Here is a 23,632-nt window from a genome sequence, read left to right as displayed (position 1 = left end):
TGGCCAAGCCTCCAGAGGACTGCAGCCTCACGAGAGACACGGAGCGGAGCCACTGGCTAGGTGGCCCCTGAGCTCCTGACCCATGGAAACCGTGAGAGACGGCGCGTGATCACTGATGCTCTAAGCCACTGAGTTCTGGAGCAACTTGCTACACAGCAGTAGCTAACTAATCCAGGCCCCCATCTTACAGAGGAGGAGATGGAAGCTTCCCGAGAACACACAGCCGGGGAGGGGCTGAGCTGCGATTTGCCATCCATGTCATCATCCCCTCACCTGCACCCCAAGGCAGGCCCCAGCTGAAGCCAGGAGACTCAGGAGGCTCCCCCTCTTCCTCCTTAGAATTAGGAGGCGGACAGTCCTGAGGAGGGACTATAGAGTCAGCCCGGAGGCTCAGAGAGGCAGGAAGTGACCCATCAGAGGGCACACGGCCGGGCAGCTCTCACGGCTGCCCTCGGCTCCCGGAGACTGCCGGCCGGCGGCCCTCAGCAGGCCTCCCCTGGACGTGCTTGTCTCTGGGTGGGCGTGTACCAGGGCTGCCCTGTTCCAAACCTGGCTCGATCGCTGCGCCCCTGTGAGTCTTTGCATCTGCCGCCTCTACTGTCTCCCTTGTTCCTAAAGGGCTTTCTGCTGAGCCACCCAGGGGGCCTCAACCCCAGCCTTGTCCACCAGCGTACAGTAGCCCTGGCTTGGGCGGGGGGGTCCTCTGGCCACCCGGGCCAGGCTGGGCCCCCGAGTCCCGCTGGGCGAAGGCTCCTGACCCTCCCCCGGAGGTGGGCGCCATCACCAGTGTTCAGTGCCATTGCACAGCCCCATTCTGGCAAATGTCATGACACAAAAAAGGCCTCACGTGAAGGAAGCAGCCAGCCAGCTGTCTGTGGCAGGCTTCTATGCAGTGGCAAGGGTGGGGGGCAGCGCTCACGGGGTTAATGGGCAGAGGAGGGGACCCATGGCCCTGTGGGCCCCCTGGGGAGCCCCAGGGCCCACCTTGCCTGGTTCCCCGAGTTGGCCAGGGCGCCCCAGCGAAGGTTCCATTGGCGCCTGGTGCATCGCCGCAGGCACCACGGCAGATTCTGACTGCCCTGGGCTTGTCCTGCTGCCCCAGCAGACTGGGCTCCCTGAGCTGGCTTGTTCAGTGCTGTCCCCACTGCCCACAGGACATGGAGTAGGAACTCAGGAATGTTGCGTTGAAGGAATGACGAGGCTGTGGCTAGAAGGACCCGTCCAGCCTGGGAGCCCCTGTTCACCGCCAGTCACGACACTTGGGAGAGTTGGTCCTGGGAGGAACTAAACAGCCCCATGGAGAGACGCCTCCCCCCAAGCCCGCATCCCCTGGGTGTCTCCTGAGCCCTCCCATGTGCAGGCACTGTCCTGGGCTTGGAGACGAGCAGCCCCCGCCCTCTCCGAGTTGACATCTAGTCGGGGGAGACAGACAATAACGTGTAATGCGTCCGGCAGCGATGGGCCCCGCGAACAAGGAGAGAGTAGGTGTCGTAGTTTATGTCCACAATTCTTTGGCGTTCCCCCCACAAACAGCGGAGGCTAATTTTCCTTTAAACATGAACTAAGCGACTCGATTCTACTGAATAGAACGCGTGGTGACTGGTGACTATCGTGGCTCAGTGGCGCTGAGTGACTATATGGCTATCACTAAGTGGCACTGGTGACTATCATGGCTCAGTCCTGAGGGCGTATGGCTGCCTCCTGGAGCTCCAGGTGGATCTGTCTCTCAGGAGGTCCATCCCTGGAGTCATGTCCATCCCCGCCATCATGTTCTGGGAAGCCCAGGCCACGTGGAGAGGCCATGTGTGGGTGTTTCAGCCAACGGCCGGCACCCACCACCCGATGTGTGAGGGAGCAGGCCTTCGGAAGATTCCAGCCCCAGCCCGGGTCTTCCCGCAAGGCCCCCTACCCCAGCCCCGTTCCCAGCGACATCACGGAGCAGAGACACCAACCCCATGGTGTCCTGTCCATAGTCCTGAGGATACGACAGAGCTGTGTGAGGCCTCTGAGCTTTGGGGTGATTTGTTACGCAGCCGTAGTCATCGGGACAGCAGGGCGTGGGGGACGGAGAGGGATGGGATGGAAGGGCGCCTCGTTCGGACACGGCAGTCAGCGCAGAGGCTTCTCTGATAAAGCAGCTCTTCAGGACCGCGGAAGGAGGTGCGGTGTGGGAGTGAGCCGCATGGACGTCTGATGGGAGAGTGGTCCCGGCAGCAGAGGCTGAGGGGAGTGGATGGGTGCGCCGGGCGCAGTGGGGCCGGTGGGGGAAGGTCATAGGAGATGGACTGGAGAGGCAGGGGGCGCACAGAGCAAACGGGCTGGGCCTTGGGGCCATTGAGAGGACCTGGGCTTTGCTCCACAGGGGAGGGTTGGGAGCAGAGGAGGGACATGACCTGATGTGGGTTTTTTTGTTTTTTGTTTTTTTTGATGTGGGTTTTAATGGGACCCCTAAGGCTACTGGGTGGGAAACAGGAAAAAATCATCCCGGGAGCAGCCTGACTGTCCCTATGAGAGCACCCAGGAGGCCCCTGGCAGAAACACACCTCGCTGGGCACTAACGCTTAGGGTGTTGGAAGGCTCTGATGATGCCGGGAAGCGGGTACAGTACAGGGATGCAGAAAGAGGTCACAAAGGGGGCTGTGTCTTCCTCCTTCCCTCTCGAACCAACACTTGAAGGAAAAAAGCCCTGGATGCCAACAGGGGCTGGCCTGGGAAGGAGGCATATTTTATTTCTTCTCTGTGCTTTTCTGTAATTGCCGGTGGCCAGCTACACCTGAGTATTGCTTTAGGGTGGGGGACAGGCACAGGCTCCCATTCCTCCCAGGGTGCTGCCTTTGATGTCTGCTTTAAAGCATCCTCCACTGCCCTTGGCCTTGAGCAGCCTGAGGCTCCCCGGCTCCCCATGGCATAGGGCAGCGTCTGCTCCTGGGCAGAGCACAGAGGGTGGTCGGCAGCCTTTTGAGAAGGAATCACGGTCAAATCCCAGCTCTGCCACACACTGGCTGTGTGGCCCTAGGCAGGCCGCTGCCCTCTCTGAGCCTCGGTTTTCTCTTGTGTAAAATGGGGATGATACTGCTGTTGCTGACGTTCGAGAGTTTTTGTGAGCACTGGAGAGGGTGCCTGCCTTCAGTGGGTGCCAAGGTTGTTGGTGATGAATTCACTGAAGTCCCTTCACTGCCTCCAGGCCCCCAGCTGCCTTGCTTTTCTCTGTAAAACCCTCCCGTGAGCCCCCCATTTGCATGAAGTCTTAGCTGCTCAGGGTGGCATTCAGGCCACCTGGCCTTGACCTCCCTCTGCAGCGCCCCCCCACAGGCCCCTGGATGCCTGCACGGTGTCCCCGGGCCTCCTGTACATGCTGACCACCCCCCTCTGTTGAGTGCCACCTCTGGGTCCAGCATCGCCCCAAACACCCGGGCCTCGCCCCTCTGCCAGCCCCGTGGAGGCCCTGGGTTCCGGAAGAGAAGGATAGGCATTCAAGGGACAGGACATCGGTGAGGGTTGCAGACGCAAATCCCTGCGTGGTCTGCTGACTGCTGGCAGACAGATGGGTTGCCAAGGAGCCAGAGCCCAGGTGGGGCAAGGACGGAGGTGGGTGGGGAAGGCGTGCCCTGCCCTGAGGTGTTCTCTTTTGGTTTATTGTTTTATATTTTTTGGCCGCGCGGCATGTGGGATCTTACTTCCCTGACCAGGGACTGAACTGGCGCCCCCTCTGCATTAGAAGCACAGAGTCTTAACCACTGAACCCCCAGGGAAGTCCCCAGAGGTGTTCTCTTTTGAAACAGTGTTCAGACACCAGCAGGACACACCACACACCTGGTGGGCAGGTTGTGGCTTGTGGGCTGCCAGTTTGAGACCTCTGGTGGCAGAGAAACAATTTGTGAGCCAGGATTTGAGCCCCGGGCATCTGTGCCCTGGGACCCTGCTCTCAATCACTGGGCACCGTGGACACCATGACTGGACCGGTTCTCTCAGGTTGATGCTGATGGCCTGGACACCCTGCTCGTCTAGTTTGTGTCCGTCTGTCTCCCCCGCCCCACACCCTGAGGAGAAGTGCTCCATCTCTGGGTCCCCTCCAGTGCCTGATCTGGAAGGGTGAACCTGGGGTGGGGTGGAATTGTCCATGCAGTGCCCAGCACGCAGTAGGTGCCTGAACTACGTGCCAAGAGGATGAAGAAGAGGTGTTGCTTACACCCCCTGGTCTCAGCTGAGACACGGCCCCGGCCCCCATCCAGGCAGCCTTCCCTGCCTGCCCCCCAGCACTCCCCTGCTGTAGCTGTTGGCTTGTCTCCTGGGCTGGATTTGGAGTTGTCTGAGGGCAGGCCTTGCTCCTTCTCAGCACCCTGATGCCTAAGAGAATGTGTGGAACCGTGGCAGGTGTCCGGGAGCATTGCGTGAATGACGGTGCGGGGTCTAGCGAATCTCTCCCCATGAACTGGGCTGCCCCTGCCCCGCCCCCTCCGCCGCCATGGCCCCTGTGAAAGCCTTGTCGGGAAATGTGAAAGACTGCCTGGCTGGCTGGCGGTGCCGGCGAGCCGTCGCTGTCGTTAAGTTAATGTTATGGGCCTTTTACAGGTGTGTTAAATAGACGCAGTTATTAACAAGTACATTAAGCCAATTAAAAGCAGCCCTTTGAGTGGGATTTAATGTTGCTACAGGGAGACAGGAGAGTGGGCCTCAGTGGCACCCTGCCTTCCGGAAGCTGGAGGGGTGAGACTGGGGAGAGGTGAGCAGCTCGGATTCCGACTGGAGGCAGGCCATGGCCTTTTGACGCCCAGCTCAGCCACTTGCTGGGGGTGACCTGGGGCAGCCGCTGGACGTGAGCCTGAGTTTCTCGTCTGTAAGGGGCTGAAGGGGCGGGCGCATCAGGGGTTGCCGAAGTCAGCGTGATACTCTGTACGGGCAGGCACGTGGTACCTGCCCATCAGGGGGCAGGTGGAGGTGGGAGGGGTGGCCAGGGCAGGACCCCAGCCCAGGATTCCTGCTCCCACGCTCCAGGCTTCTCTGTGCTGCCCGGGTGGCAGCCCCAGGTGCCCCCAGGCACCTACCAGCCAGACGCCAGTCCCTGTGCGGCTGAGTGCGGCTTCCTGCTGAGCCACTGCACGTCCCCACCACCCTGCCCCCGGCGAAGTTGTTCCCTTGGTGGACCTCAGACTTTCTGACTGTAAAATGGGGCCATTGATAACTGTAGCTTTCCTAGAGGAGGGGTGGGAGAATGAAAGGTGTGCCGGGCACTGGAGCACAGCAGGTGTTTGGTGAGGTTTTTTTCCTTCTTATGTTGTCACAGATTTTGCCTATCACCTCCTCCCTAAGGCTCAGGAACTGGACATGATCTGTGTTGAAACGGGGCTGGGGTGGGGTGTCCAGGACAGGAGGGGTCCCTGGGCCTGGGGCCTGGCCCCAGCCCCGCCCCAGGAGGAGCAGCCGGTATCCGCATTCCCCTTTGCTGCCGACACTGCCCTTGGAGGTGGCAGCCTTCTGAATGCTCAATTAACGTGACACTAATCAGCTGGTGGCACCAGCAGAATCCCTAATGAGGCTGTCCCGGAGGGGGGCCGGGGAAGGCGCTGGGCCGGGCAGACGCAGCTGTTCTCTGGCCTCTGCTGGGAGGGAGGCAGGGAGGGGAAGGGCGGCGGCCAGCCACCCTGACCTGCCTCCAGCCCACTGCCCCGGTGGCAGCCCCAGGGCCTTGGAGGTCAGGCCCGGGTGTCACTCCAGGTGCCCCAGCTACCAGCTGGGAGTAGGGGAGTGGCCCCAGCTCCCTGGCCGCCACTTCTCCTAAGGGGACGGAGTGAGGATTAAACGAGGACGCGTGTCAGAAGGCCTGGTACATAGTGGTGCTCAGAGAAGGCTGGCTGCCTGCCTTCTAGCTCTTTCTGTGCCAGAGCAGGCAGTACAAGGTAGTGGTGGTCACTGGGCGCCGCACAAAGGGTCCTCTCATTCTCTAGGCATGTGTGTGTACACATGTCCAAGCTCACACACATGCCCAGATGCCTAGGGTCACACGTGTGAGCCACGTGTGCCCAGATATTCAGGGACATCCTGTACATGCAGAGACTGGCAGGTGTTCGCAGGCACACGTACCCGTGTCTACATCCTCCTTCCCCACTGGAGCCCCAGCTAGAGCCCTGCGGCAGCCAAGGTGTCCCTCCCCGTAGGCAGGTCTGGGAGTACTTCAGTCCCTCCCCAGTCTGACTTTCCTGCACCTCGGTTTCCCTGGCCTTCTCCCTGACTGGGCTCCGTCTCTGGGAGCCCACCCCTCACTCTCTCCCAGGACCCAGCAATGTCCATCCCTCGCCCTGGGCTTTGCCTGTGTTACCATCTCACCCTGCTGCATTGGCCATGATGCATGTGGGATCTTAGTTCCCCGACCAGGGATTGAACCTGCGCCCCCTGCTGTGGAAGCTCGGAGTCTTAACCACCGGACCACCAGGGAAGTCCCTGTCCCTCTGTCTTCGTGGCAGCTGTCTTTGCCCTTTGGAACTGCTGCCTCATCTCTCCCTCCTTTTGGCCATTTTCCTACTCCTGTCTGTCTCCGTCCACATCCATGCTGGTCTGACCCCCCCCATCCCTTCCCTCCCCCCTCCAGTCTCTGTCTCCAGTCCTTAGTCTCACCCCCTCCCACCCACCACTGGCTCCCTGCCCCTCCCCGTTGCTGTCTTTGTGCCACCACATCGTGGCTCTCTATTTAGGATACTGGTCTGTTTTAAGTGCTGAAGACATCCTCTCTCAGTTTGGGGGCTCATCTTGACTTTTTCCTAGAATTCCTGTTGATGTATGGTGTTGGGTAAGGCTCCAATGTCATTTACTCCATATGTATAACCAGTTGTCCCAGCACTGCATATTCATCCCCAGTGATCTGCAAGACCCAATTCATCCTAGATGGAGCTGGTAGTGTGTGGATCTATTTCTAGATGCTCTGCTCCATCCCCTGGTCCCCTCTTTCCCTTTGTTAGTCCCATGGTTTCAGCCTTAAGCCATGGCAGTACTGGCCCTTATACTTCTTTTTTTTTTTTTTTTAATATTTATTTGGCTGAGTTGGGTCTTAGTTGCGGCACACGGGATCTTTCGTTGCAGCACGTGGGCTCAGTGGTTGTGGTGTGTGGGCTTAGCTGTCCGGCGGCATGTGGGATCTTAGTTGCCCGACCAGGGATCGTCCCCTGCATTGGAAGGCAGATTCTTAGCCACTGGACCACCAGAGAAGTCCCTGGTCCTTATACTTTTTCGTCAAAAGCACCTTGGCCATTCTTGGCCCTTTGTTCTTTCCTTATCAACTTCCATACCAGGTTTTCAAGTTATACACAGGATGGCCAGGATGTAGGGATTGGATTGAATTTTTTCCATATTGAATCTCTGTCCATGCACAGGACATATGTCTAAGTTTGTTCTGGTCTTTAAAAACTGTCATTATATAAACTTAAATTTTTCTCCATAGAGGTCATTTACCTCTTTTATCAATTTATTTTAGGTCCCTTAATAAATTGTAATAGTATCATAACTTAGATAAAATGGACAATTCCTACATAGACACAAACTACCAAAACTGACTTAAGAAGAAATAGAAAATCTGAATAGACCTATAACAAATAAAGATATTAAATTAGTGATCAAAACATTTACCCACAAAGAAAAGCCCAGGCCTAGAAGGCTTCACTGTTGAATTCTATAGAACATTTAAAGAAGAATTAATGCCAATTATTCCACAAACTCTTCTAAAAAAGAGACTAGGAGGGAACACTTGCAAACTAATTCTGTGAGACCAGTATTACCCTAATGTCAAAACCAGACAAAGACACCACAAAATAACTACAGACTAATATCACTTATGAATATGTACTTGGTCCTCCATATCCACAGGTTCTGCATCCGTGGATTCAACCGAGGACCAAAAATTCCAAAAAGCAAAACTTGAATTTGCTGTGCACCAGCAACTATTTTCATAGCATTTACATCATATTTACAACTATCTACATATCATTTACATTATATTTACAAGTATTTACATAGTATTTACATTGTACTAGGTATAAGTAATCTAGAGATGAGCTAAAGTATATTCAGGGGAATTCCCTGGTGGTCCAGTGGTTAGAACCCCACACTTTCACCGCTGAGGGCCGGGGTTCAGTCCCTGGTCGGGGAGCTAAGATCCCACAGGCTACGCGGTGTGGCCAAAATAAGAAAAAAGGATATGCATAGATTATACACAAATACTATGCCATTTTATGTATCAATATAAGAGATTTGAATATCTGTGGAATTTTGTATCCATCGCCGGGGGGGCAGGGGGGAGTCTTGGAGCCAATCTCCCATGGATACCATGACTGTACATGCAGAAATCAACAAAATACTAGCAAACTTAATCCAGTAATATATAAAAAGCATTATACACCATGACCAAGTGGGACTTATCCCAGGAATATAAAGTTGACTTAACATCCAAAACTCAATGAAATACACCATATAGATAGAATAAAGGACAACTACCACATGGTCATCTCAGTGGATGCAAAAAAGCATCTGATGTAACCTAAGGTACCTTCATGATAAAACATTCAACAAACTAGGATAGAAGGGACCTTCCTCAACTTGAGAAAGAGTATTTAGGAAAAATCCACAGATTATGTCACATTTAATGGTAAAAGACCAAATGCTTTCCCTCAAAAATTAGGAATAAGATTGCCACTTCTATTCAACATTGTACTAGAGATTCTAGCCAGGGTGATTAGACAAGAAAAAGTCATTCACATTAAAAAGCAAGAAATAAAACTGTCTCTTTTCATAGATGACATAATCTTGCACATAGAAAATCATATGAGGGCTTCCCTGATGGCTCAGTGGTTAAGAATCCGCCTGCCAATGCAGGGGAAACGGGTTCAAGCCCTGGTCCAGGAAGATCCCACATGCTGCGGAGCAACTAAGCCTGTGTGCCACAACTACTGAGCCTGCAAGCCACAACTACTGAGCCCACATGCCAACTACTGAGCCCATGTGGCACAACTACTGAAGCCCGCGCGCCTACAGTCTGTGCTCCTCAGCAAGAGAAGTCACTGCAACGAGAAGCCCGTGCACCGCAATGAAGACCCAATGCAGCCAAAAATAAATAAATAAATTAGCTTACAAAAAAAAAAAGAAAATCCTATGAAATTCACTAAAAAAACTATTAGAATAAACAAGTTCAGCAAGTTTGCAGGATCAGTGTACAGAAATCAACTGTATTTCTATACATGCACAATGAACGGTCCAAAACAAAATTAAGAAAATGATTGCATATACAAGAGCATCAAAAAATAAAACTTAGAAGTAAATTTAACAAAAGAGCAAAAGTTACAATCTGAAAAAAAATTTTTTCAAAGAAATTAAAGAAGATTTAAATAAATGGAAAGACATCAGACATTCATGGATTAGAAGACTTAATATCAAGATAATAATATTCCCTACACTGCTGTACAGATCCAACACAGTCCCTATCAAAATCCCAGATGGCTTCTTTGCAGAAATTCACAAGCTGATCCTAAAATTCACGGGACCCAGAAGACCCAATACAATCTCGAAAAACAACAAAGTTGGAGGATTCACAATTTCTGATTTCCTGACTTACTACAAAGCTACAGTAATCATGACAGTGTGGCACTGGGATAAGGAAAAACATGTAGATCCAAAGAATTGAGAATCCAGAAATAAGCCCTCACGTTTATGGTAAACTGATTTTTGCCGAGGGAGCCAAACAATTCAATAGGGAAAGATTGGTTTCTTCAACAAATGGTGCTGGAATAAGCCACACGCGAAAGAATGAAGCTGGACCTTTCTTCACACCATACACAAAAGTTAACTCAAAATGGATCACAGACCTAAAAGTAAGAGCTAAAATTAGAAAACTCTTAGGCAAAAACAGGAGTAAATTTTCTTCCTTAATGTAGGGTTAGCAAAGCCTTTTTAGATACAACACCGAAAGCACAAGTGAAAAAAAATTTTTTTTTTTTTGGAAAAAGAAATTTTTACTTCATCAAAGTTAAAACCTTTTGTACTTCAAAGGACACCATGAAGAAAGTGATAAAGGCAACCCTAGAATGGGAGAAAATATTTGTGAATCATGAATCTGATAAGGAACTTGTATCTAGAATATATAAAGAACATTTACAACTTAATAAAAAGACAGCCCAATTTAAAAATGGGCAAAAGAGCAGAATAGACATTTCTTCAAAGAAGATATACAAAGGCCTATGTGCACATAAAAAAATGCTCAACATCCTTAGCCATTAGGGAAATGCAAATCAAAACTACAGTGGTACCACTTCATCTGCACTAGGATGGCTGGAATCAAAAAGATGACAAGTTTTGGTAAGATGTGGAGACACTGGAACCCTCATACACTGCTGGTGGGAATGTCAAATGGCGCAGCTGCTTTGGAAACCAATTTGGCAGGTCCTCAAAAACGTAAGCAAACAATTACCATGTGACCCAGCAATTCCACTCCTAGGTGCATATGCAAGAGAAATGCAAACATACGCCCACACTGAAAATTATATACAAATGTTCATAGCATTATTCATAATTGCCAAAAATGTGGAGATGACCCAAATGTCCATCAGTTGATACGTAGGTAAACAAAACGTGGCATGTCCATACAATGGGATATTATTTGGCACTAATAAGGATGAAGTACTGATGCATGCTACAACACGAACCTTGAAAACATTAAGTTAAAAAAGCCATACATAAAAGCCCACGTATGACATGATTTCATTTATATGAAATATCCAAAGTCGGTAAATCTAGAGAGACAAAGTAGTTTAGTGGTTGCCTAGGGCTGTGAGGGGGCTGAGGGGTAGCTGGGCAGTGACTGCTATTGGGTATGGGGTTTCTTTTGGGGGTGAGGAGAACATGGTCTGGAAGTTCGTAATTGGTGATGGTTAGACAACTGTGAATTTATGCTAAAAAGAATTCACTAGTATACTTTTAATGGGTGAGTTGTATAGTCCCTGTTACCATACATGTAAAACTGTCCCCACCCCCAAGTGAAATCGTATCTTTTTGTAATACACATTTTCCAACTCTTTGTTATAGATACAGAGCTGGCAAACTACCATCTGCAGGCCAAATATGGTGCGCAACCTGCTTTTGTAAATAAAATTTTACTGGAACCCAGCCATGCACACTCATTTCTGTGCGTCTGTGGCAGTTTTCGCACCACGATGCCGCAGAGCTGAGTAGTTACAATAGACACTGTGTGGCCTGCGAGGCCGAATATCGGCTCTTTACAGAAGAAGTTTGCCCACTTCTGCTGTAGAGGAATGAAATTGCATTTGTATGTTGATATTCTTTTTTTTTTAATTTTTTTCTATTATTCCACTTTTATTTTTTAAAAACTTTGTTGAAATGTAGTTGATTTACAATGTTGTGTTAGTTTCAGGTGTACAGCAAAGTGATTCAGTTATGCGTGTGTGTATATATATACATATATATTCTCTTTTGGATTCTTTTCTATTATAGGTTATTACAAGATATTGAGTATAGTTCCCTGTGCTGTACAGTAGCTCCTTGTTGGTTATCTACTTTATGTATTGTATGTTGATGTTCTGTCTGCAAATCTTGCTGAATTCTTGTTCTCTTGAGGTTTCTATGCAGACAGTCTGACTTCTTTCTAATCTTTAAAACTTGTTATTTATTATCCCCTGTCTTACTGAGATGGCCAGGACCTCTGTACAGTGTGGGAAGGCAGTGATTTGGGTCTCTGTCCTCCTCTGATTTTATCAACACTTGGGTTGGTTTGTGGTGGACTGTGGTTGTATCCTCCGTAATAGAAGAAGGAAGTTGCCTGCCGTCCTAGTTTGCTAAGAGCTTATTTTTATTCATTCAATCGTAAAAGGAGGCTAACTCCATCCGGGCCTGTCCTGGCTGTCACCTCTGAGCGTCTCTCCTCTCCTGGGCTCGGTTCCGAGGCGGGGGTGGCCCTGGACCATCCCTCCATCCCCGGGGCTGTGCTCAGCAACAGCTCTGTAATTGAATCTGCGGTGCGGCCAGCGGTGGGTTTTTAATTTTATTGGAATTTTAAATTGCTTTGTTTCTTCCTTATTTTATTAGTGTTAGTGGAAGCAGCTGCACCTGCAGGAATGCTTGTGGGGCTATGGCCCACAGGGGCAATGGCGCCAGCCTTTGGGGCTGGGGGCATTGAGCAGGAGTCAGGTGAGGAGGGGTGGGCGTTGGGGAGAAGCTTCATCTGTGAAGATGCGAGGGATGGGCTGGGGAACCTCTTATCCCTTTGTGGGTATGGGTGTGGGGAAAGGGGTCCTACCCTCTGGGGGAGATGGGGGCAGGTAAAGGGTTTGAGTCTGCTGCCAGGCCCTGGGGATTCTCTCCTTTTCTTCTTATTCCCACATCACAGCGGAGGAAACTAAGGCCTAGAGAGGGCCAGTCCGTCATTTGCCCAAGACCACACATACGTCCCATTCAGGGCACAGCCAGGATTTGACCCCCCAGGCCATCTGGTCTCAAAGCCTGTGTCCTGGGGGCTCCTGGGGAAGAGAGCAGGACAGTCACTCAATCCTCATCTTCAGAGGACCAGCCTGAGGCACAGAGAGGCTGCGTCCCTCACCCAGGGTCCGGCAGAGCGAGGCTGGACGCTCACACCAGTCTCCTAGGGTAGCTGCCACGGCCCCTCCCTCCCTGGATGACAGGTCCCTGAGTCTACCCCTGCACCAGCCAAGCCCCCGTGGTGCCTCTCTGCCTGGCCCATACTTTTAGCGGCGTGTGACTCAAAGTTTGTGTATCAAAACCATGATGAGAAAGTCAAATATTTATTAGGGGCACAGTCCTGAGCAGCTGAGAACAGGCTTCTGTCCCAGGGATGGGTGGGTGGGTCCTGTTTGGGACCCAGGGACTCTACCCAGCTGGGAGTAGCCCAAGATCTTAGGCCTGAGGTAGGGAAGGGGGATGGACTTTGCCTCCCGCCACATCTTTTTCCCTTTCTTTTTCTCCAGGTCACTTTCTCCGGTTAGCTGGAACAGGCTACAACAGCCAGCCACCTGGGCTCCTGGACACGTGGCTGCCCGTACCCCCGGCTCGGCCACCTGCCTGACCTCAGGTCCTAGAGAGGTAAACAGCCATTTCTGGTTCACTGCCTATGTTCTGGGCGCTTGTGGAGGTCAGTCCTCGTGCAGCCCAGTGTAGTCAGGCAGCGCTGATCCCATTTCACAGGAAGAAGAGGGAGGGGGGGCTCAGACCAGGCCACGTCTTCTCCCCACCGGTTTTTTGACATTATTATCACAGATGGTCAGAGCTGGATGGCTTCTTAAGTCCATCTGATCTGACCCCTTGCTTTACAGAAGGGAGAATGCAGGCCCCAGGAGGCCAACTGACTCATCCAAGGTCACGCTACATGTGGCCCAGTCGAGACCTTTCTCCCTTAGTGAGAAACAGCATAGCCCAAGGTCTGGTCACAAAGCTCAGGGCCAGCCCTTCCTGTCTCGGTTCTGCCTGGGGGCCACAGGGACAAGAGGGTCAGCCTAGGCCTGAATGCCCGGGAGTCTTTCCAGGCCTTGACCAGGCAGCAGGGCACCCAATTCAATTCGCTTATCTCCCTTCTTGCCGCCCTCTCTCCTGTGCTCTTCAGTTACAGGCAGAGTCAGTGTCTTTTCCAATAAGTGCAAAGATGTCAAAGGGTCTGAGTGGGCAGGGGAAGCAGGACATCCTTGGTGGCCCTCCACAATCTCTAGTTCCGGCCTTGAGGCAGGAAGGAAGGACTGGCCCAGGTCATTGTGCCCAGCCCTTATCTCCAGCCAGTTGGCAGCAGAGGGCAAGGCAGGAAACACTGGCACCTGGACAGTGGCAATCAGAGGTTAAAATGCACAGATCCTTTAAGCCAGCAAGCCCATCCTGGAAGAATTTTTTTTTTTTTTTTTTTTTTTTTGCGTTACGCGGGCCTCTCACTGTTCTGGCCTCTCCCGTTGCGGAGCACAGGCTCCGAACGCGCAGGCCCAGCGGCCACGGCCCACGGGCCCAGCCGCTCCGCGGCACACGGGATCCTCCCGGACCGGGGCACGAACCCGTGCTCCCTGCATCGGCAGGCGGACCCCCAACCAATGCGCCACCAGGGAAGCCCCTGGAAGAATTTTTTGCACAGATATACGTACGTGTACGAAGTTGATGTTCATTACAGCACCGTTCAGAATAGCAAGAGACTAGAAACAACCTAAATGTCCATCAACAGGGAGATGGTTAAAATGTTATATTCATCTGTACAATGGAATACGAGGGTACTCCTTCTGTCAGGGGAGGAATAATCTCCAAGACACATCGGTAAGAAAAAAGGCAAGGAGCTGAGAAGTATGTCGGGGTGCAAATGTTTACATAAAAGGTATTTACTGCCCCTCCTACGTGCATGCATTTTTCAGGAGGGTATTTAAGAAGCTGCTAATGCTGGTTTCCTCTGGGAAGGAGAGTTATTTTTCACTGTAAATTCTCATGCCTTCTGAATTATGTGCCACGGACAATCTATTCAGTGAAGTATCTAATTTTATAAAAGAGAACGTGTTCTCCCTGGAGGCCATGTAAAGGAGGGAAGGGGGCTGTGCATGAAAAACATTTTTCCTTGGAACCGAAGGCCCTTCCAGATTATCTGTCATTGTTCTATTTTTGATGAGGCAGACATGTATTCTGTAAACCCCTATCTCTGAAAGAACACCCTCAGAGGACCTTCAGTTCTGAGGATGTTGATATAACATCTTAGGTCCCCCTTGTCTTTCTGGAAATACCCTCCAGAGGCAAGTAATCAAAATTGAACCAGCACAGGACCTAATCAAAATATATAAGAAAAGGGAAGGAAAGGCAATTATAAGTGATGGTTGGCAAATAAACACTTCCCATCAGAAAAATGTGGCCACCGAAGAGATGAAGATTATGGCCAAATATTTCATTGTGAAGGAAACAACGTAGTACGCAACTGTTTCCATAACGCAGAAATGCAAAGAGTAGGAGGAAAAAACTATTATAAAAGGAGAAATGGAATGAGCACAGGGAGAAAAAAAAGTCATAGAAAACAGGATGAAAAGTGATCAAAATGAAAGGGAAATAGGGAGTCAGAAAGGCGTAATTAAAAGAGGGTACATAGGGAAGATGGGCAAAAGACAGCCAATCTGTGCTTAACTAGAGTCCCCAAAAGAAGGAAAGTGAAATAATACAAGCCTTGGAACTGCCTGTCGAAAGGCACAGATTGTTCCAGGAGAAACAGACTCTGAAGGGTCGATCTCAAGACACAGGCTAGTAAAGTAATGGCATGAAAGATGTGGAAAGATCAAAATGAAATATAAAGGAGGAGGGCTCAGGCTTCAACTTCTCCGTGGCAACATTCAACATAAGAAAAGAACAGAACAAGGTCTACAAAAATCCTCAAGGAAACAAAGTGACCCAGGAATTATTTTTTTGCTCATTCAAGTAGAAAGTCGACAGACCATTCTGAATGTGCGGGAATTCCAGGAGTGTTGTTCACAGGAGGCCTTAAGCCGTAGACTAAAGGGCAACTTCAGATGGTGGAAAAATAAGGCAAAAGAACTGGTGATGAGCATGGACCCTGTTTATCTTGGAGACTGAGATGGATAGAACTGTGGGAGTGTGGTGATGTAACCAGATGTTAACATCACAAGCCCTAGGAGTAAAGTAATGGTATCACTAAGAAGAGAGGGGACGGGGAAAGAGGGGAACAGTAGTATAAGTACACAGGTCTCCTCATTTTTAATAGCTGGGATCAAAAGATATTTAAAGCTGATGTCAGTTAATAGAGGTTTAAAAGGATGAAGTGAACGCTGAGAAAGTGCTGTAGGGAGAAAAAGGAAATACACTAATTTCATCATTTTGTTCATTGTAGGGTAGATGGAATAGATGCTGTTACAAAGAGAGAAAAAAATTAGGGGATTATTTAATGCTACACCACTAGAACAAGAACACCAGCCTTCCCTATGAGTAGTAGGTACACAAAGCAGAGAACTTAGATCACACAGGGAAAGACTTTTCAAAGCAATTAAAACAAAGCACAGCATGACTGAACTAATACCAGACATCTGTTATATCAATAAATGTAAATGGCCTAAACTCTATTAAAAATTTTTTAAAAGGCATTCAGATTGGATCACAAAGCTTAATTCAACTCTATATTATATGAGTCACATCTAAACAAAGTAATTCAGAAAGGTTGAAATAAAAGGACTGGCAAAGGTTTCAAGAAAAATGTGAATTAAAAAAGCATCTTAATAGGCAGTTACCACCTTAATAGATAAGATTGAATCCAGGCCAAAAAGTATTAAATACAGCCAAGAAGGATGCAGTTCACTATGGAGATTTAAGGTACTAATACCTGTGCATTAAATTCCATTGCATCTTGGATACACAAGACCTAACTAATGTAATTAACAGGGTAGATATAACTGGTTAACACCAAACTCTGAATCCCGGAAACAAAGCCACATCTTTTCAAATTCCCATAAAAAGTCACAAAAATCACCGGAGATTATATCACAAAGAAAACTTCACTAAAGTCCAAAAAAGTAGAAATCATAGATAGCATTCTCTGATTATAATGCAATAGAACGGGAAATAACAAAATACAAAGGCACCTACTACCTGGGTGGATAGATGGAACTCAAATGAGCCTGAAGCCAAAGAAGAAGAAATCAATCAAAGCCAAGGTTGTAAAGTTATCTAGAAAATACTGGTAATAAAAACACATGCTAGAACCTACAGGATACAGCTAAAGCAGTGCTGAGAGAATTCACAGCCTTTATTTTCCTTTTTTTCTTGTTTAGCAGTATAAAGATTTAAGCCTCTCAAGACATTTTTTAAAAAGGAAAGCAGGAAGAAGATTTTAATAAAGATAAATGCATAAATTAATGAATTAGGAACCAGAAAAGGGTAATTACTAATAAATGGATCCTAAAGATGGTTCTTTGGGAAAGGGGGGTAGATAACCTCATTAGCTAACTAACCTAATCAAGAAAATGCGGAGGGGAGCACACACAAAATATACAATATAAGAAAGAAGGGTGAAGTAATCACTTAAAAGAATTTATTTTGTGCAACCTCATGCAAATAAATTCAAAATGGGTACTTTTCTAGAGAAACATAATTTACCAAACTCATTCAAGAACAATTAGATCAATCATTACAGAAGAAATAGAGAACATTATCTCAGAGTTACCCAGCCCTCCATCTCCCAAATAAATACACTAGCCCAGACTGCTTCATGAAGGATCAAACAATCTTTAAAGAACAGATAATCCACTTCTACTTAAGCTGTTATAAAGCACAGAGGAAGAAGGAAAGCCTCCATTGTCTTTATGAAGCAAATGTAACACTGATAGCAAAACCCAACAAAAACTGTTCCAAAAAAAGAAAACTAAAGACTATTCTCACTGATGAAATTGAGGCAAAACTCCTAAACAAAATATAAAATCCAATTCTATGGTATGTTATAATGTAATATTTATCGTGACCACGTGGGAACCAACCAGGAATGCAAGGATGGTTCAACATAAAGAAATCTATATCATTATTCATATTAAAAGAACAAAGTAAAAACCCATATGATCAGTTTCACAGACATTGAAAAGTCATTTGGTAAAGTTCAGATTCCATTCTGGATTTTTAAAGTTCTCAATAAAATAGGAATAGATGGACACTTATTTAACCTGATAAAATATCTGCCCCTAAACCAGCATTCTGTGTAATGAGGAAATCCTAGAAGCTTCTCAAGGGCAAAGACAAAGCAAGAATGTCTACTGTCACCACTATTATTTTTCACTGTGCCAGGGATAGTAGACAACACTAATAAATAAGACAAAGAAATCAAGGTATAAAACTTGCAAGGGGCTTCCCTGGTGGTGCAATGGTTAAGAATCCGCCTGCCAATGTAGGGGACACAGGTTCGAGCCCTGGTCCAGGAAGATCCCACATGCCGGAGGAGCAACTAAGCCCGTGCGCCACAACTACTGAAGCTCGTGCGCCTAGAGCCCGTGCTCCACAATGGGAGAAGCCATCGCAATGGGAAGCCCGCGTACCGTAATGAAGAGTAGCCCCTGCTCGCCGCAACTAGAGAGAGCCCACGTGCAGCAACGAAGACCCAAGGCAGCCAAAAATAAAAATAAATAAATTTATCAACAACAAAAAAATTAACTTTCCAGAGGAAGGAAACTTTAAAAATGTGTAAGATCTAAATGAAGAAAATACTAAAACATTCCTGAGAGACATAAAAGAAAGTCTGAACAAACAGAAAGGTATAGATCATGTTATTGGAGGGAAAGACATCATAAAAATGTCATTTCTTCCTAATTTATAAATTGCATGCAATCCCAGTAAAAACCCAAACAGGATTTTGTTCTTACCTAGATAAGTTGATTCTACAGTCCAGACAGAAAACTAATGGAACAGCCAAGGAATTTCTGCATAAGAGGATGGTGAATAAGAAGCACCAGCAAATATTAAAATGTTTTATACACATGCTTACAGCATGGATGAACCTTGAAACACTATGCAGAGAGAAAGAAGCCAGTCACAAAAGGCCACATACTGTATGAGTCCCTTCCTAGCAAAGTCCGAAACAGGGGAATCTATAGAGAAGGGAGGAGCCAGGGGGATGAGGGAGTGGGTAAGGGATTTCTTCTGAGGTGATTAAAATGCTCTAAAATGAACTGTGGTGATGGATGCAAAGTTCTGTAAATACACTAAAACCACTGAACGGTACACTTCAAATGGGTGGATTGTATGGTACGTGAATAATATCTCAATAAAGCCATTAAAAATGTTTAAATGTGTTATAATGCTACAACAATGAAAACAGTATTGCACTGATATTTGAATACACTCGCATCCATACCCCACACTTTGCACCAGATAAATTATCAAATAATCAAAGATCATATATTTTAAAAATTAAACCAGAGAAGAACTAGAAGAATCCCTGGGGACACCTTTTTTTTTATTTTTAAAAATAATCTCAGCATGAGAAAGGACATTGTAAGTATGACACAAAATCCAAAGGCCATACTTCAAAAAACTCGTCCATGGCAGAATCAAAGACAAATGACAATTTGGGGGAAACATCTGCAATTCATATGGCAGACAGAAGTCTAATTCCATCATATACAAAGAGCTCCTATAAATTAATAAGGACAAAACCCAATGAGAAAAATAGATCAAGAAGATGAAGAGATAAGTCAGTCAAACCACATCCATCAAAATTACAAAAGCACATACCTTCGACCCAGTATTTCTTCTTGTAGAAATTTATGCTGTAGTTTTATTCACACCTTTGTGACATACCCAGTGACAGAGTTTGTTGCTGCATTGCTTGTAATGGCAACAGGTTGGGTATGTTCTTCTTAGGGGACTGGTCAAATAAATTATGGATCATCCGTGCTATGAAAAACTATATGGCAAAAGAATGAGGAAGCTCTTTAGAGGCTGACATATAGGATATACTGCTAAGTGAAAAAGTGAGGGGTAGGACAGTGGATAAAATATGTATATACACACATTTGCTCGGATGTGCATAAAACGTCTTCTGAGAGGACACACAACAGCGGGGAGAGGAGGAGTTTTATCTCTACACCCCTTTATTCCTTTTGAATACTGGACCACGTGAGTATATTACCACGTCTGAAGATAAAATACATATTAAAAAAGCAAAAAGCAACAACGTAAACACTGTAAATGGCAACCACTCCTGCACTATAGGACAGAGGCAATAGGAAAGGGTGGGGACTGTGGTGAACTGGAGATGGGTGTCCCCTTTAAAGAGGCAATAGTTACATTCTAACCAATAGCTACAGGACAGGAACACAGGCTTATGTTACCAGATCCTCTGATTTGTGTTCAAGACACACTACATCCAGATTTTTATACAAACCTCTCCGTTTTTAAATGTGTCTAAATACTTGGGGAAAAAAAACAAACAAACAACCTATGGTGGTTAAAAATAATCAGATCAGAGGGTTTGGGAGCCCTGTCCTGGATGGTAAAGGAGGACAGACCCTTGGAGGTTACCAAGTCCAGCTCCCTAATGGCCCAGAGAGGGAAAAGACATGCCCAAGATCACCCAGCAATTCAGGCCGCAAGCTGGGATCCCATTCAGGACTACAGTGAACTTTTGAACAACGTGGTGGTTAATTCAGGCATAACTTACAGTTGGCCCCGCATATCCTCGATTCCTCCATATCTGCGGATTCAACCAACCACGGACCCTGTAGTACTGTACTATTTACTACTGAAAGAGATCCACCTGTAAGTGGACCTGCACAGTTCAAACCTACATTGTTCGAGGGCTGGCTGTGTTTGCTTCCCCGTCATCCTCTCTGCTGATGCAGAGGGAGACAGGACACACAGTCAGGTCACAGAAGAAGTGGTGGGGTCGGGGCCATGGTGCTGGTAGTGGTCAGAGAAGGCTCCTGGGGAGGAGGTCACACCCAGTGGGAGTCAGCCAGACCAAGGGAGTGGGGAGGGGCCCCAGGGAGGCAGCACAGCCTGGGCAAAGGCCTGGGAGAACACGGACGGTCCAAAGCAGGGTGGTGGTGGGCAGATGTGCCGGAGCGTGGACGGCTTTCCCCGCCTGGGAGCTGCCCTGCGAGGGCCCGAGGTGGGGAAAGCTTGGTGTGTCCAGGAGAGAGGCAGCCCCGTGGACTGCGGGGTGGGCAGAGGAAGGGGTGGGGCTAGGGCCATAAGGAGGGCGTGTCACTCACACTTGCGCAGCTCCAGGCTCTTTGTCGGGCAGGCCAGGTGTTGGCCGGGGGCGTTCTGGGTCCTCTGCAGGCAGGCCAGCATGGCTGAGCTGGGGGCCCGCGGCGGGGGGGACGCGCTCTGCGGCAGGGGCCCTGTGAGGAGGGAGAGGAGGCGCTGGTCACCGGGGCTGCTCTGTGCCCACCTCCCCCCTCCCCGCCCAGCCCTGCTCACTGTGTGGGCCACCTCCTCCAGGGGGCTTCCCGACGCCCCCAGGCCTGCTCAGACCCTCTCCCCCTTCGCGTTCCCCCAGCAGGCCATCCTTCCAAGAGTGGTGGCCTCCAGCTCTCTTGTAACCGCCTGCCAGCAAATCTGTACCAACCTCCCCGCCCCCAACCTTCAGCCTTGAGCTCATCAAGGGCAAAGACCCCATCTGGTCATTTTGGGAACCAACATGGAAGGGTGCCCGGGAATGGCCAGTGGGCGAATGGGTGTCCCCACTTATTCAGGTGATGGTCTGCCCTCATCCCCGGCCTGGAGACTTCTCACAGCGCCCCTGGAGGGGAGATGCCCGGGATGGTGTCCCCGGGAGAACCAGAGGTGACCTGTGCTGAGCCCTGAGCCCAGGCCCCGAGGGCCATCAGGGCCCCCTGACTGAGTGCCCTACTCCGAACGGAAAGGGCAGGGCCACCCAGGGCAGCTCTGCCAGGCTGGGGCGAGGTCCCCCATGGGCAGCAGCTCAGATGTGGCTCCACACAGGTCCACCTGTGCTCATTCACCCAGATTCACACAGAAACGAGCATCTTTATCTTCACAGAACCCACTTTTCCGAGAACCCAGAGCCCCCGAGGGGCAGGGTGACACAGCCTGCCCTGGATGGATGCGGAGAGGGTGGGAGGTCTCCTGCCAGGGTCAGGTAAGGAGAAGGCGGGCTCAACCCTGGACATTACTGATGTCCACCCAGCCTGGGCGCCCCATGCCCACCCTGTCCTGCTGCCACACCACCGCCACTGCCAAGGTCTGAGCCCCCAAGCTGGGCTGGGTTGAAAAAAGAAGAAAGCGGAGGGGAGGGTGTGTTGAAGGGGAAGAAAGAGAAGTTATTTAACACTAAACAGGTGTCTGGAGCCCTAAATTCTGCCGCTTTCTTCTAATAATGAAGTATTCATGAGGAAAAGCCTTTTTTCACTACTTTCTTAAGATACTAATTTCACAACAAGCTCCTTGTTACGGCGCAATTATTCCAATCTTGTATTTCCCCGAGACGGGTGCAGCCTCCTGTCTGTCCTGGACTCCCGGTAAATGAAAGACAATCACGTACCCACCTTTCATTATGCTCTATTTTACTTTCAGCAAAGGTAGCCTGAAAGAAATGATTTACTCTGAAAGGGACTTTTATTCAGTTTCAAAACCAATTTTCTCCTATTACTGTCTCAGAAAAAAAAAAAAAAGAGAGAGAAAGTGGGGGTGGATGGGGGAGGGTCGGTGGTTCTCATGCGCCACGCGCCCAGTCGCCAGCCTTAATGCAGCGATGCAATGAAAGATCTGGTATCCACTTCCTGGCTTTGATTTCTGGTAATTTTAAAATATGCCATTACAATCAGGCAGAAATTATACAGTTTAAAAAGGGAATGAAGTAGGGCTATTGCAGGGATGAAAGCCCTTGACTGCGGGAACGAGGCGCCGCTCCCTGGGGACGCGGACAGCGGGAGCGGGCCATGCTGGGGCCCTTTGGGACACACCCGTACACATGGGGGCAGCTGGCCCCCCTGGACACCTGGGGACACGTGGACATGCATCCCGGACATGCTCGCTGCATACGTTTTCCTGAAGGTGGGCACACCCTGTCATACCCTTGCCCACCCCGAATGACACGCTCCTCTGGCACCTCTCAGCATACGCGGGAAGTGCACGGACACGCACAATCATGTGCCCACCTGGAAGGTAAGAGGCCTGTGCTGACCCTGGCAGCCCGGCCCCTCCCCCTGCTCCAGCCCAGAGCAGCAGCCACTCTCCCTCCACAGATGGGGAAACCCAGGCCAGAGGGAGGCAGCACCCTCCCCGGGGCCACCCAGCAGACAGTGACTGGGTGAACCTGCCCCCTCTCCACTGGGCTACACTGCTCCCCACAGGCTGGGGCAGCGCTGGGCCAGGAAGGAGGGAGGCCAGCCACCTGGCACACTGAGGAAACCTGGGCTGGAAGCCTGGGACCTCCCCTGCCCCAGTGCCTGCTGTGTGACCCCAGGGGAGCTACTGCCCCTCTCTGGCCTTGTAATAGCGCTTCCATGATCCTTCCCAGGTCATTTTTCTGCAGGGTCCTGGCCAAGCCCAGCCCCACTTTGGGAGGTCCTCCCCACCTCTGGCCTTTCACCAGGTGCTGGGGGCCCAGAAGCCCAGCCCCTCTCCAGCACCCCCCCTCCCCAGGGGCCACGCACCCCAGCATGCTTTTCAGCTGAAAAGGGCAGGCTGGGACTGCAGTGCTAATCGGGTGAGGGGTAGGCTGCCTGTTCTGGGGCCTCTCTAGACCCCATCAGCTGCCCTCCCAGCAGGGCTCTGGTTTCCGAGTGCTCGGATGGTGTACAACCGGGCAGCTCTGGGAGCTAAGCGGCCACGTTGGCCCAGCCCAGGGGACCACAGAGGATCCCCCAGAGGAGACGGTATCCACGTGAAGGCCTCAGCTCAGCTTTTCTGTTGCAGCCACCTGGATCATTTCATCCCTCGCCACTGGAGGATCAGCAGCCTAAGAGGCTGTCTTCACTTGGAGAGGAGCGATTTCTCTCTCTACAACCCCAATCCCCCCAACCCACTGCCCATCCTCCCAGGAGCCCTGTGCCTGCTGCTGGGGCAGGTGGGCGGCTCCAGCGTGGGACGTGGGCAGGGGCCAGTTCGGTATCATCCACATCATCTACAAACAAGACAAACAAAACAGAGCCCTGTTTTT

At 49.6% G+C, this 23,632-nt stretch overlaps 1 protein-coding gene across 1 annotated transcript in view; it reads right to left on the bottom strand.

Annotated features, from left to right (window-relative positions):
* Nucleotides 1–23,632, bottom strand: part of FAM222A (family with sequence similarity 222 member A) — a 54,764-nt gene that overhangs the window by 5,426 nt on the left and 25,706 nt on the right. The window contains exon 2 of the mRNA XM_027124506.1: nt 20,718–20,849. Within this exon, the coding sequence (XP_026980307.1) occupies nt 20,718–20,799 (82 nt within the window). The 5' untranslated portion in view covers nt 20,800–20,849. The remainder of the gene's footprint in view (nt 1–20,717; nt 20,850–23,632) is intronic.

This window comes from Aethalodelphis obliquidens, unplaced genomic scaffold (assembly GCF_003676395.1).
Source record: "Aethalodelphis obliquidens isolate GAN/ISIS:26980383/991018 unplaced genomic scaffold, ASM367639v1 scaffold28, whole genome shotgun sequence".
In the NCBI taxonomy this organism is placed as follows: domain Eukaryota; kingdom Metazoa; phylum Chordata; class Mammalia; order Artiodactyla; family Delphinidae; genus Aethalodelphis; species Aethalodelphis obliquidens.
This window is presented reverse-complemented; position numbering and strand designations above follow the sequence as displayed.